The sequence below is a fragment of the Chiloscyllium plagiosum genome, unplaced genomic scaffold (assembly GCF_004010195.1).
Source record: "Chiloscyllium plagiosum isolate BGI_BamShark_2017 unplaced genomic scaffold, ASM401019v2 scaf_11577, whole genome shotgun sequence".
Taxonomy (NCBI): domain Eukaryota; kingdom Metazoa; phylum Chordata; class Chondrichthyes; order Orectolobiformes; family Hemiscylliidae; genus Chiloscyllium; species Chiloscyllium plagiosum.
In genome coordinates, this window is record NW_025212123.1 from 3,423 (window position 1) to 18,267 (window position 14,845).

The window sequence follows — 14,845 nt, forward strand, 5'->3', positions numbered from 1 at the left end:
AGAGGCTGGTCATGGCCCACATCAGTTCTCATCTCGATCCCCTATAATTTGCCTACTGACATAACAGGTCCTCAGCAGACACCATTTTCCTTGCCCTATACTCATCCCTGGAACGTCTGGATAACGAGGCCACCTCCATCAGACTCCTGTTAATTGACTACAGCTCCGTCTTCAACACCATGATCCTCTCGAGACTGACCTTAAAACTCAGGCCTCGGTCTCAGCTCCACCCTCTGTAACTGGATCCTCAGCTTCCTGACCCACAGACCGCAATTCAGTGAGGATAGACAACAGCATCTCCTCCATGATAACACTCAATACTGGAGCCCCCCCCACCAAGAATGTGTTCTCAGCCCCCTACTGTACTCCCTCTACACCCACAACTGTGTTGCCAATTTCAGAATGAACGCCATCTCCAAGTTTGCTGATAACACCACCGTGGTAGGCTGGATATTAAACAACAATGAGTCCGAATACAGGAAGGAGATAGAGGGCTTGGTGACCTGGTGCAATGAGAACAATCTCTTTCTCAATGTCGGCCGAACTAAAGAACCGCTCACTGACGTCAGAAAGAGAGGAGGAGGACATGTCCTTATCGACATCAACGGAACAGAGGTGGAGAGCGTCACGTTCTGAGGATTGACGATCACCGCCAATCTGTCCTGGACCTCCCACGTGGATGTGACAGTCAGTCAGGTACAACAACGCTGCCTCTTCTTCCTCAGGCAGCTCAGCAAATTCAGCAAAGGCCCTCACTGACTCTTACAGAGGTACCACTGAAAGCAGACTGTCCAGGGGCATGATGGGCTGGCTCAGCATCTGCCCTGCCCAGGACTGTAAGAAATTCCAGAAGGTGGTGTGCACAGCCCAGACCATCACGGAAGCCAACCTCCCATCCAGGGGCTCCATCTACATTTCTCATTGCCGCAGAATGGCTGCCAACGTCACCAAAGACCCCTCCCGCCCCGGTAATGCTCTCTTCCGTCAGGCAGGAAGCTTGAACACACGCACCAGCAGGTTGAGGAACAGCTTCTTCCCTGCTGTTACGAGATTGCTGAATGGGCCTCTCTCACTTCAAGTAATATTGATCTTGCTTTTGTTCACCTCCTGTGCAGATGTAACCCTGGATGCCTGACTCTGCCTGAGCACTCTGTCATCTGCGTGTCCTTGTTCGCAAAGCAAAACCTTCCACTGGACTCAGGTACATGTGACTGCAATAACTCCAATCGAATTGACTCTGCTCACGTGTGGATATCGCATCTTGAGGGAGACTCCAGGTGAGCACGGTTCTAGTGGCTTGATTTGCTGACCTGGACGCACTCTGTCATCTGCGTGTCCTGCTCGCAAAGCAAAACCTTCCACTGGACTCAGGTACATTTGACTGCAATAACTCCAATCGAATTGACTCTGCTCACGTGTGGATATCGCATCTTGAGGGAGACTCCAGGTGAGCACGGTTCTAGTGGCTTGATTTGCTGACCTGGACGGAGGTGGGCATTGTCAAGCATTTCCGGTTTTTACCCAAAAGGGTCCCAATTCAGATCAGGCAGGAGAGCACATTGGCCGAGCAACTCAGAGGTGCCCATTTATATGGAGCGGGGGATTGGAGGAGGGGAAAGAGCGGGAAGGGAAAGCAAGAGGGTGGTACAGTATCCTGCACTTTGGTGGGGAGGACTGCTTCACCGCGTGTCTCTGGAGGCTTTGAGAAACGCCCCCCTGAGGATTGGCGACAGTGACGCAAGTTTTCCCAGCATGCTCTGGGTACATGCTGAGGCGAAGCAAAACCTGTTGGCGCTCTGCCAGAGGCAGGGCTCTGGCACTGAGGGCTCTTTGCATTTCACCCCACAATTCAGCCCCACCGTTCCCTTTTCTCACAGCGCCTCTTTGCCCACTGCCAGACTGCGTCCTTTAGAGAGCAAACACCATTTCAAAAACGCTAGTTGATCACTCGCCCGAAAGCCCTCTCACAGGCCTCCATGCGAAATGTGAGCCCGGTCTGGTGTGGTCCACTTACAGAAAGGAAGGAGCTCTTTTATACAGGTGAACTGCTGGTTGCTGTACAGAGGAGAGCTGTATGCTCTGCGAAACCCAGGGGGCTAGATTTAAAGGACATTGCAAGTTAGAGAGGGCATTAGCATGGACAGACTTACACGCTGGATCACTAAGCAGGGCGAGCGACTGACAAATCATTCCAGGTCGAAATTTTCAAACAACTTCGATCGAGCTATTCGGTCTGCTTCCCGCTGAGTGCACTCCACCCCACCGCCCAGACGGTTTTCACAGAACCAGTGCCATGGGGAGTCTGGGCATTGACCAATCCCAGGGTGGAGAGATCACAGCGAAACGGGGCGCACTGGCATCACCAGATCCTTCGCCATCCACCAAACACACCGAGGGAACCACTGAACCCAACAAGCAAACTCATCACCCTCTGACCCCCAGCACGGTGACCTTGCCCACTGACCCCCCCCCCCCCCCCCCAGCACGGCAACCTTGCCCTCTGACCCCCAGCAAAGAAACCCTGCCCTCTGACCCCCAGCACAGCGACTCTGCCCTCCGGCCCAGTGACCCTGCCCTCTGACCTTGAGCGCACTGGCCCTGCCCTCTGACTCCAACTCGGCGACCCTGCCCTCTGACCCCCAAGCACAGCTCACCTGCCCTCTGACCCCCAGCACGGCGCCCCTGCCCTCTGACCTCGAGCAGAGAGAGTCCCCCTTTGTGCCTAGGCCTTTGGCACTGATGTATCTCCCCAGCACCCTCTTACCCCGAGAAAGCTGGGGGTTTGAAGTCACTTTAAGTTGGCATGGTAAGATGGCATGGTTTACCCCTCCTAGTTTTCCCGCTCTGTTGAGGCATCCTGTGCAACCAACGCCTTTGTGCCCAGCTCTCACTGTGGCTGAAAGTGAAGGTGAGCCCCTTGCATGAGAATAGATCGTGGGGAGAACAGGAGACTTACGATCTTGCCAAAGCACCGCTGAAACTCCACGTAGGACTGGCAGTGATGGTGGATGTTTGTTTTGCAGTACTTGCACCTTAAACCAAACTTGTTGTTCACTGCAGGATAAGAATTTGGCAACAATTAGTACCGAAGCCGGAAAGGGGCTCCCCAAGATCGAATTTTCAGGAAGGGGAAGCATTTGTGGAGGAACTCCCTGCATCCTTCCTCCAGCACACAAGCAACATCAAATGGATTGGAGGCAGAATCGAGGAAGGTCAACTATTTGCGCTGTCCATCAGCCCACGTTGAACATGGATAGGCCGTGTGGAAAGAAAGTCTCCATTCTGACCAGAATCTTGCTGAGTGTGCGACGGGGATCAAACACAGCCACTGACAGAGAGACACAGGGCCCGCAGCTGGGAAAGCTCCTCTGAGGAACTGAAAAACAGCTGAAACAGGAGGGAAGAGAAAAGGGCTGCCATGTTGCCTCTCCACGCTCCAATCAAACTGAAAGGTTATATGAAGCCAGGCGGATGCAATGGCAAGTGTACGAAATAGCATCAGGCCTACTTAAACCCAGAGCAGCTGCACGTCCCTGTTCTGGAGAGACACTTAATCACTCTCAGAGGGAGAACAACAGCAAAACAACACACCAGACATTTTGAAACCCTCTTGAAGGCTCAGGACCCCAAGTGAAGGTGTGTGTTTGATGTTAGGGTCCAAGGTGAAAATGAGGGAAGGGACCACTGCCTTGGAAAACACACACACACACACACACCCACACACACACTCACACCCACACACACCCCCCACACACACACCCACAAACACACACCCCACACACACACCCACAAACATACACAGAAACACACCCAACAAGTGAATACAAAAGACTCTCCCAAACAGGAGAGTTTAGTTAAACATTGGTAAGTTATTAGAATGAGAAGTGTGGAAGAGTTCAAATCCGCAGATTGGAAAAGAAATATCACTCTCCACAGTCCATAGAGAGAAGCTGTCAGGAATCAGATATGTAACCCAAAGATGTTGAGAGAGGGGGGGATGTACTTTCTTTGGATTTGGTTCTCTGTTATGTATTGTTTCGGGAAACAGGTTGAAGTTATGGTTTACACTGTGTTTGAATGAATGAGCATTACTGACACGTGTGCTGCAATGTGTGCAGTGAAACGTTTGCAATGTCGCTGCTTATGGCTCCATCTTAAGTCACGATACCTAAGGTACAGATATGTTAGTGTTTGATACAATATTGAAAGAAAAATAACTAAAACTCCAGCATAAGAATAAAAAGAAAAAATAACTCAAATACAGACCTTTCATCTCCAGACCATGTCAAGCTTCAAAACTCAAGGCCTCAACTCCAGGACACCCCCTCCCCACACTGCCCTCTGGTCTGGGATACCCCCTCCCCACACTGTCCTCTGGTCTGGGACACCCCTCCCCACACTGCCCTCTGGTCTGGGAGTCAATATCTGTCAGTATCCCTCTCACAAACTGGTCAATATCTGTCAGTATCCCTCTCACAAACTGGTCAATATCTGTCAGTATCCCTCTCACAAACTGGTCAATATCTGTCAGTATCCCTCTCACAAACTGGTCAATATCTGTCAGTATCCCTCTCACAAACTGGTCAATATCTGTCAGTATCCCTCTCACAAACTGGTCAATATCTGTCAGTATCCCCCTCACAAACTGGTCAATATCTGTCAGTATCCCTCTCACAAACTGGTCAATATCTGTCAGTATCCCTCTCACAAACTGGTCAATATCTGTCAGTATCCCTCTCACAAACTGGTCAATATCTGTCAGTATCCCTCTCACAAACTGGTCAATATCTGTCAGTATCCCTCTCACAAACTGGTCAATATCTGTCAGTATCCCTCTCACAAACTGGTCAATATCTGTCAGTATCCCTCTCACAAACTGGTCAATATCTGTCAGTATCCCCCTCACAAACTGGTCAATATCTGTCAGTATCCCTCTCACAAACTGGTCAATATCTGTCAGTATCCCTCTCACAAACTGGTCAATATCTGTCAGTATCCCTCTCACAAACTGGTCAATATCTGTCAGTATCCCTCTCACAAACTGGTCAATATCTGTCAGTATCCCTCTCACAAACTGGTCAATATCTGTCAGTATCCCTCTCACAAACTGGTCAATATCTGTCAGTATCCCTCTCACAAACTGGTCAATATCTGTCAGTATCCCCCTCACAAACTGGTCAATATCTGTCAGTATCCCTCTCACAAACTGGTCAATATCTGTCAGTATCCCTCTCACAAACTGGTCAATATCTGTCAGTATCCCTCTCACAAACTGGTCAATATCTGTCAGTATCCCTCTCACAAACTGGTCAATATCTGTCAGTATCCCTCTCACAAACTGGTCAATATCTGTCAGTATCCCTCTCACAAACTGGTCAATATCTGTCAGTATCCCTCTCACAAACTGGTCAATATCTGTCAGTATCCCCCTCACAAACTGGTCAATATCTGTCAGTATCCCTCTCACAAACTGGTCAATATCTGTCAGTATCCCTCTCACAAACTGGTCAATATCTGTCAGTATCCCTCTCACAAACTGGTCAATATCTGTCAGTATCCCTCTCACAAACTGGTCAATATCTGTCAGTATCCCTCTCACAAACTGGTCAATATCTGTCAGTATCCCTCTCACAAACTGGTCAATATCTGTCAGTATCCCTCTCACAAACTGGTCAATATCTGTCAGTATCCCCCTCACAAACTGGTCAATATCTGTCAGTATCCCTCTCACAAACTGGTCAATATCTGTCAGTATCCCTCTCACAAACTGGTCAATATCTGTCAGTATCCCTCTCACAAACTGGTCAATATCTGTCAGTATCCCTCTCACAAACTGGTCAATATCTGTCAGTATCCCTCTCACAAACTGGTCAATATCTGTCAGTATCCCTCTCACAAACTGGTCAATATCTGTCAGTATCCCTCTCACAAACTGGTCAATATCTGTCAGTATCCCCCTCACAAACTGGTCAATATCTGTCAGTATCCCTCTCACAAACTGGTCAATATCTGTCAGTATCCCTCTCACAAACTGGTCAATATCTGTCAGTATCCCTCTCACAAACTGGTCAATATCTGTCAGTATCCCTCTCACAAACTGGTCAATATCTGTCAGTATCCCTCTCACAAACTGGTCAATATCTGTCAGTATCCCTCTCACAAACTGGTCAATATCTGTCAGTATCCCTCTCACAAACTGGTCAATATCTGTCAGTATCCCCCTCACAAACTGGTCAATATCTGTCAGTATCCCTCTCACAAACTGGTCAATATCTGTCAGTATCCCTCTCACAAACTGGTCAATATCTGTCAGTATCCCTCTCACAAACTGGTCAATATCTGTCAGTATCCCTCTCACAAACTGGTCAATATCTGTCAGTATCCCTCTCACAAACTGGTCAATATCTGTCAGTATCCCTCTCACAAACTGGTCAATATCTGTCAGTATCCCTCTCACAAACTGGTCAATATCTGTCAGTATCCCCCTCACAAACTGGTCAATATCTGTCAGTATCCCTCTCACAAACTGGTCAATATCTGTCAGTATCCCTCTCACAAACTGGTCAATATCTGTCAGTATCCCTCTCACAAACTGGTCAATATCTGTCAGTATCCCTCTCACAAACTGGTCAATATCTGTCAGTATCCCTCTCACAAACTGGTCAATATCTGTCAGTATCCCTCTCACAAACTGGTCAATATCTGTCAGTATCCCTCTCACAAACTGGTCAATATCTGTCAGTATCCCCCTCACAAACTGGTCAATATCTGTCAGTATCCCTCTCACAAACTGGTCAATATCTGTCAGTATCCCTCTCACAAACTGGTCAATATCTGTCAGTATCCCTCTCACAAACTGGTCAATATCTGTCAGTATCCCTCTCACAAACTGGTCAATATCTGTCAGTATCCCTCTCACAAACTGGTCAATATCTGTCAGTATCCCTCTCACAAACTGGTCAATATCTGTCAGTATCCCTCTCACAAACTGGTCAATATCTGTCAGTATCCCCCTCACAAACTGGTCAATATCTGTCAGTATCCCTCTCACAAACTGGTCAATATCTGTCAGTATCCCTCTCACAAACTGGTCAATATCTGTCAGTATCCCTCTCACAAACTGGTCAATATCTGTCAGTATCCCTCTCACAAACTGGTCAATATCTGTCAGTATCCCTCTCACAAACTGGTCAATATCTGTCAGTATCCCTCTCACAAACTGGTCAATATCTGTCAGTATCCCTCTCACAAACTGGTCAATATCTGTCAGTATCCCCCTCACAAACTGGTCAATATCTGTCAGTATCCCTCTCACAAACTGGTCAATATCTGTCAGTATCCCTCTCACAAACTGGTCAATATCTGTCAGTATCCCTCTCACAAACTGGTCAATATCTGTCAGTATCCCTCTCACAAACTGGTCAATATCTGTCAGTATCCCTCTCACAAACTGGTCAATATCTGTCAGTATCCCTCTCACAAACTGGTCAATATCTGTCAGTATCCCTCTCACAAACTGGTCAATATCTGTCAGTATCCCTCTCACAAACTGGTCAATATCTGTCAGTGTCCCTCTCACAAACTGGTCAATATCTGTCAGTGTCCCTCTCACAAACTGGTCAATATCTGTCAGTATCCCCCTCACAAACTGGTCAATATCTGTCAGTGTCCCAGCGTCCCCCTCACAAACTGGTCAATATCTGTCGGTATCCCCCTCACAAACTGGTCAATATCTGTCAGTATCCCTCTCACAAACTGGTCAATATCTGTCTGTAACCTGTCGGTATCCCCCTCACAAACTGGTCAATATCTCTCTGTAACCTGTCGGTATCCCTCTCATTAACTGGTCAATATCTCTCTGTAACCTGTCGGTATCCCCCTCACAAACTGGTCAATATCTCTCTGTAACCTGTCGGTATCCCTCTCATTAACTGGTCAATATCTCTCTGTAACCTGTCGGTATCCCCACACAAACTGGTCAATATCTCTCTGTAACCTGTCGGTATCCCCACACAAACTGGTCAATATGTCTCTGTAACCTGTCAGTATCCCCACACAAACTGGTCAATATCTCTCTGTAACCTGTTAGTATCTCCCTTACAAACTGGTCAATATCTCTCTGTAACCTGTCAGTATCCCCACACAAACTGGTCAATATCTCTCTGTAAACTGTCGGTATCCGTCTCACTAACTGCCTTTCTATTTTTGTGTTGTGTGCAAATTTAGCGAGTTCACTTGCTTCCTCCAAGACATTAATATATTTTGTAAACATTTGCGATCCCAGCAGTACATCTCCACTTACTGTTTCCTGTAGATTCTCTCTCTACACCAATACACTTCCTCAACACCACAGGCTCTTATCTACAACTTAACTTATTGTGAGGCACATGGTTAAACATTTTCTGGAAATCCAGGTACAAATCCAATCCAAAAATTTCCAATAAATTTGTTAGACACACACACTCTTTTTCTCTCTCTCTCTCTGAGACACACACACACTCTCTGTCTCAGTGATACACACACGCATACTATCTCAGTGAGAGACACACACATTCTCAGTGATACACACACACACATTCTCTCTCTCAGTGATAGACACACACACACTATCTCAGTGAGATACACACACATTCTCTCTCTCTCAGTGAGAGACACACACATTCTCAGTGATACACACACACACACATTCTCTCTCTCAGTGAGAGACACACATACTCTGTCAGTGATACACACATTCTCTCAGTGAGAGACACACACATTCTCAGTGATACACACTCACACACACACTATCTCAGTAAGAGACGCACACAAATTCTTTCTGTGAGAGACACACATACTCTCTATCTCAGTGATACACACACTCTATCTCAGTGATACACACACACATTCTCTCTCTCTGAGACACACACACACTATCTCAGTGAGACACACACACACTATCTCAGTGAGAGACACACACATTCTCTCTCTCTCAGTGATAGACACACACACACACTATCTCAGTGAGACACACACTATCTCAGTGAGAGACACACATTCTCTCTCTCTCAGTGATAGACACACACACATTCTCTCTCTCTCTCAGTGAGAGACACACATACTCTCTATCTCAGTGATACACACACTCTCTATCTCAGTGATACACACACATTCTCTCTCTCTCAGTGAGACGCACACTATCTCAGTGAGAGACACACATTCTCTCTCTCTCAGTGATAGACACACACACACACTATCTCAGTGAGACACACACACACTATCTCAACACACACGCACTCTCAGTGATACACACTCACACACTCTATCTCAATGAGAGACACACACATTCTCTCTCTCTCTCTCAGTAAGAGACACACACGGACTCTCAGTGATACACATACACACATCCTCTCTCTCTCAGTGAGAGACACACACACTCTCTATCTCAGTGAGAGACACACACGCACTCTCAGTGATACACACACACACACTCTATCTCAGTGAGAGAGACACACACTATCTTAGTGAGACACACACATTCTCTCTCTCTCAGTAAGAGACACACACGCACTCTCAGTGATACACACATACACACTCTCTATCTCAGTGAGAGACACGCACACATTCTCTTTCTCTCAGTGAGAGACACACATACTCTGTCAGTGATACACACACTCTCTATCTCAGCGAGAGATTCTCTCTCTCTCTCTCTCTCTCTCTCTCTCTCTCTCTCTCTCTCTCACACTCTCACACACACTCACACACACACACACAGGATGTTGATAGTGGGTGACTCAGTGATGGTGACACCAATGAATGTCCTGGGGCAGTGGTTAGAATATTAAAATGACCAATTCACGGCATGTGAATGTCTCTGTCTAGGCCAGAATTTATTGTCAAGGTTGGGTGGGGAAGCTAAGATTCAACCACATTGCTGTGGGTCTGGAGTCACATGTAGGCCTGGTCAGGTTAGGTTGGCAGTTCCCATCCCTGCAATGCATTAGTAAAGCAGCTCAGCTTTTCCACCGATGACCAGCAGTGTTTTTGTAGGCAATAGTCATTGTTAACACAAGACTTTTCAAAACTGAATTCAAATTCCACCATGGGCCATGGTTAGGGATAGGAATGGGGTTAGGGATAGGAATGGGATCAGGGTTAGGAATGGAATGGGGTTAGGGATAGGAATGGGATCAGGGTTAGGAATGGGGTCAGGGATAGGAATGGGGTCAGGGTTAGGAATGGGATCAGGGTTAGGAATGGGGTCAGGGATAGGAATGGGGTCAGGGTTAGGAATGGGATCAGGGTTAGGAATGGGGTCAGGGATAGGAATGGGGTCAGGGATAGGAATGGGGTCAGGGATAGGAATGGGGTCAGGGATAGGAATGGGGTCAGGGTTAGGAATGGGATCAGGGTTAGGAATGGGGTCAGGGATAGGAATGGGGTCAGGGTTAGGAATGGGATCAGGGTTAGGAATGGGGTCAGGGATAGGAATGGGGTCAGGGTTAGGAATGGGATCAGGGTTAGGAATGGGGTCAGGGATAGGAATGGGGTCAGGGTTAGGAATGGGATCAGGGTTAGGAATGGGGTCAGGGATAGGAATGGGGTCAGGGTTAGGAATGGGATCAGGGTTAGGAATGGGGTCAGGGATAGGAATGGGGTCAGGGTTAGGAATGGGATCATGTGTGTGTGTGTGTGTGTGTGTGTGTGTGTGTCTGTCTGTGTGTCTGTCTGTGTGTCTGTCTGTCTGTCTGTCTGTCTGTCTGTCTGTCTGTAAGCGCGAAATCCAAGTTAACGTTTAAGGTGACCCGGCCTGTTGACTCAGGCTAAGGAAGTGAAGGTGAAATGTTTGCTCAGTCTCTGTGATTGGGTCTGGGGGACATGGGTTGGGTGTTAGCGGGAGTCGGGTGTAAGGGTGATAGTGGAAACATTGGGGGGGGGGGGGGGGTGGGCGTCGAGTCCCTTGGGTGGGGGTGACCCACCGGGAAAGCCTGAGTGAGGTCGCGACTCTGGATCAGGCCCTGAAACCCTAAACCCGCTGAACCCTGCTGCATTCCTTCTCTGAAGCCCACCCTCTGGATTTCCCCCCCTTCTCGCAGGTGCCCTGGGATCGGTGGAGGTGTCCATGCCCGAACACGTGGATGCTGAGGTGGGTCACCCCGTCAGGATCCCCTGCAGCCACACCATCTCTGGGACCAGCTCGGAGATCATGGTGGAGTGGTTCATCGTGAGTGTTCCAGCGCGGTGGGGCAAGGGGGAGCATTGCGGGATATGTGAGAGCGACTGTCACGTGGTGTTTGGGTGGGGTGGGCGAGGAGGGTCAGGGGGAGAGATGACGGGGTCGCGGGGTTCGGGTTTCCGAGGGAAGGCGGTGGGGGGGCAACTCGCTCCGACAGACCTCCTGACTCCGCTCGCCCGCTTGGGAAGGGTAGGGGGGCACGAGAGGGGCGCCTCCTTCTGTCACACCAGAGACTCGGGAGGGTGCTGCCTCTTCCCTTGGGTCTCCACCCCCCTGCCCTCTGCCCCCCCCACGGGGGCAAATATCTGGGAAATCACCCCCCTCTCTTTCCCCTCAGGGTTAGGAATGAGGGAGAATGCGAGAGTGGGACTGGGGGGTGCGGAATGAGGGTTTGTGTCGGATTCACCATGAACAGAGGGGAATGGAGAGGGCCGCTCAGCCCATCGGGGCTGCATGGTCGTTTGCTGCTATCCTTCAGAGTCCCGACTCCGCCCACTCTGCCTCAGTTCCCAGATGTTGGCACTGATGCCACCCAGTGGCTGCAGCCCTCTCAGGATGTTACAATTCCCCCCATGCCTCCCCCCTGATACCCACCACCCTCGGGATCTCCGCTCCCCTCCTCTTCCAAGGTCTCGAGGATCCCCAGGACTCCCATCGCTCCACCGTTGGTGGCTGTGCCTGCGACCGGAATCCCACCCTTTCCCCAAACCTTCCCAGCCGCCTTTACCCCTCTCCCCCTTTTAGGTGCTCCTTGGTACCTGCCTCTTTGACCCAGTTTTGGGATCCCTTAGTGTAGCATCAAGATGGTTCATCGTCCGGTTGCTGTAGGTGAAGCAACCGAGCGTGTTTTGTGAAGTGGCAGGCGCTATATAAATGCAAGTTCTGTTGGATGTTCATTTGGTTGCGTCGTTCTGTTTTTGTGCGGCCCGGCCATTGTCCTAACCTGTGCCTAGGTGAATAAACACAGAGAGCGGCAGAGAATTGCCTACAAAGATGAGACAAACAGCGTTACTGATCCTGGTACACCCTACACCAAGCGAGTGTCCATGGATGGTGACTACGGCCTTCTGATCAGCAAGGTAGAGGTGATGGACGAGAGACCCTTCCTCTGCCAGGTCATTGCCGGAGCGTCTGGGAGCCAGGAAGGGAAGACCCAGCTCAAGGTCTACGGTCAGTGTATCTTCGATAGAGTTTCACATGTGTCAGTGACATAGCACTGAGCTCCCCTTCCCAATCCCTCCCAACGAATCCAACCCCTTCCCAATCCCTTCCAACGAATCAAACTCCTTCCTCATTCCCTCACAATGGATCTAACACTTCCCATTCCCTCCCAATGGATCCACACTATTCCCAATCCCTCCCAATGCATCCAACTTCTTCCCATTCCCTCCCAATGGATCCAACCCCTTCCCATTCACTCCCAATGCATCCAGCCCTTTCCTCATCCGTCCCAATGCATCCAATTCCTTCCCAATTCCTTCCAATGGATACAACCCCTTCCCATTCACTCCCAATGTATCCAATTCCTTCCATTTCCTCCCAATGCATCCAACCCCTTCCCAATCCCTCCCAATGCATCCAACTCCTTCCCATTCCTTCCCAATAGATCCAACTTCTTCCAATTCCCTCCCAATGAATCCAACCTCTTCTCATTCTCTCTCAACGCAACCAACCCCTTCCCATTCTCTCACCATTTACACAATCCAATGCATCCAACCCCTTCCCATTCACTCCCACTCGATGCAATCCCAATGTACACTAAGCCTCTCTCCATTCACTCCCAATTGATCAGGATGCTGCCGGAGGGTATTAGAGGGTATGAACTATAAAGAGAGGCTGGAAAAACTCAGGCTGTTTTCCCTGGAGCGACGGAGGCTGAGGGGAGACTTGATAGAAGCCTATAACATTGTGAAATGCAGAGATAGGGTTTGACAGTTAGAATCTTTATCCCTGAGTGGAAATGTGTAATACAAGGGGAAAGCATTTAAGGTGAGAGGGCAAAGTTCAAAGGGGATGTGAGGGGGAGGTTTTTTTACCTAGAGAGGGGTAGAAGTGTGGAACACACTGACAGGGGGTGGTGGGGGAGGCAGGGGCATTTAAGGGGCTTTTAGATTAACACATGGATATACAAGGAATGGAGGGGTATGGACCAAGGGCTGGATTGTTCTATGTTCCAGGCAGACAGTCCTGATGCTGAAACTCCTTCCCATTCACTCCCACAGTACACAATCCCAATGGATTTTCATCCACCCAAAACTGCACATCCCTGGGCTCTATGTTACAATTTTCCATGGTCAATCCACCCTAACCTGTACATCCCTGGACACTACGGGACAATTTCCCATGGTCAATTCACCCTAACCTACACATCCCTGGACACTATGGGACAATTTCCCACGGTCAATCCACCCTAACCTGCACATCCCTGGACACTATGGGACAATTTCCCATGGCCAATCCACCCTAACCTACACATCCCTGGACACTATGGGACAATTTCCCACGGTCAATCCACCCTAACCTACACATCCCTGGACACTATGGGACAATTTCCCACGGTCAATCCACCCTAACCTGCACATCCCTGGGCACTAGGGGACAATTTCCCATGGCCAATCCACCCTAACCTGCACACCTTTGGACTGTGGGAGGAAACCAGAGCACCCGGAGGAAACCCACACAGACACGGGGAGAATGTGCAAACTCCGTACAGTCGCCCGAGGGTGTGATCGAACCCGGGTCCCTGGCGCTGGGAGGCAGCAGTGCTAACCCACTGAGGTATTGCACCACCCCATTGACTCTCGCTCCCAGTATCTGCAGTCCTCACTTGTCTTCCTTGGCTCCAGGTGTATCCTTCCCCCGAAGGGACAGCCTTTGACTGTGTTTCAGACAATCGGCTGTGAATGCGGAGCTGGAAAAGCTCGGCAGGGTGAGACAGCATCCGAGGAGCAGGAGAGTCCATGTTTCGGGACTGACAAAGCGTTTCGATATTTTGTCAACCAGGACCACACTGATAACAAACCGTGGCTTGGTCACGACTCAGTAGACTGAGATATCTTAGGACCTCAGATGCTGACAGCCACTGTCCCTCCCTCCCCCCCCCCCCTCCCCGACTCACCTCTAACTCTCTCTCGTACAAACCTGTCTCCCACAGATGCTCCGCAACAGCCCGAAGTTGAATCCAACCCAGCCACACTGTCGGTGAACGAGCAGCATCCATCCGAGGTAAGGGCGCGTTCCGAGAGGGATTCCCGGATCTGGGAACGGATTTTGAGTTCTGGTGGTTCAGGCCGGAGGGAGGTTGGAGTCGGGGGACATGGGTGTGGGGCGGGGGGGTGAGGGGGAATTCCGAGAGGGATTCCCGGATCTGGGAACGGATTTTGAGTTCTGGTGGTTCAGGCCGGGAGGGAGGTTGGAGTCGGGGGACACGGGTGTGGGGCTGGGGTGGGAAATCTCAACCACGAGCTCCGATCCATACGATGGCAGACCAGTCGAGCTTTTCCCATTCGCCATTCCTGGATTGTGGACATTATTGCTGGAATTGTACAGGGGGCTTGGAGAGACCACCCCCTGGAGTATTGTGTGTGTGCAGTTTGTGGGGTGGGGGTCCACACAGAATAGAATCCCTAC

At 49.6% G+C, this 14,845-nt stretch overlaps 1 protein-coding gene and 1 long non-coding RNA gene across 2 annotated transcripts; one reads left to right on the forward strand and one right to left on the reverse strand.

The window, feature by feature from the left end:
* Nucleotides 1–1,230: 1,230 nt before the first annotated feature.
* Nucleotides 1,231–3,488, reverse strand: LOC122547307. The gene is made up of 3 exons (XR_006310965.1): nt 2,957–3,488; nt 1,481–2,096; nt 1,231–1,310 (listed from the first exon to the last, which is right to left on the reverse strand). It is a non-coding gene; the product is annotated as an uncharacterized LOC122547307 (long non-coding RNA).
* Nucleotides 3,489–11,054: 7,566 nt separating this feature from the next.
* LOC122547308 (basal cell adhesion molecule-like) lies at nt 11,055–14,440 on the forward strand (the record flags this gene model as incomplete). Its single annotated transcript, XM_043685956.1, has 3 exons — nt 11,055–11,203; nt 12,169–12,385; nt 14,370–14,440. Coding segments are annotated over exons 1-3 (390 nt in total), but the record flags the coding sequence as incomplete, so codon positions are not given.
* Nucleotides 14,441–14,845: the final 405 nt, after the last annotated feature.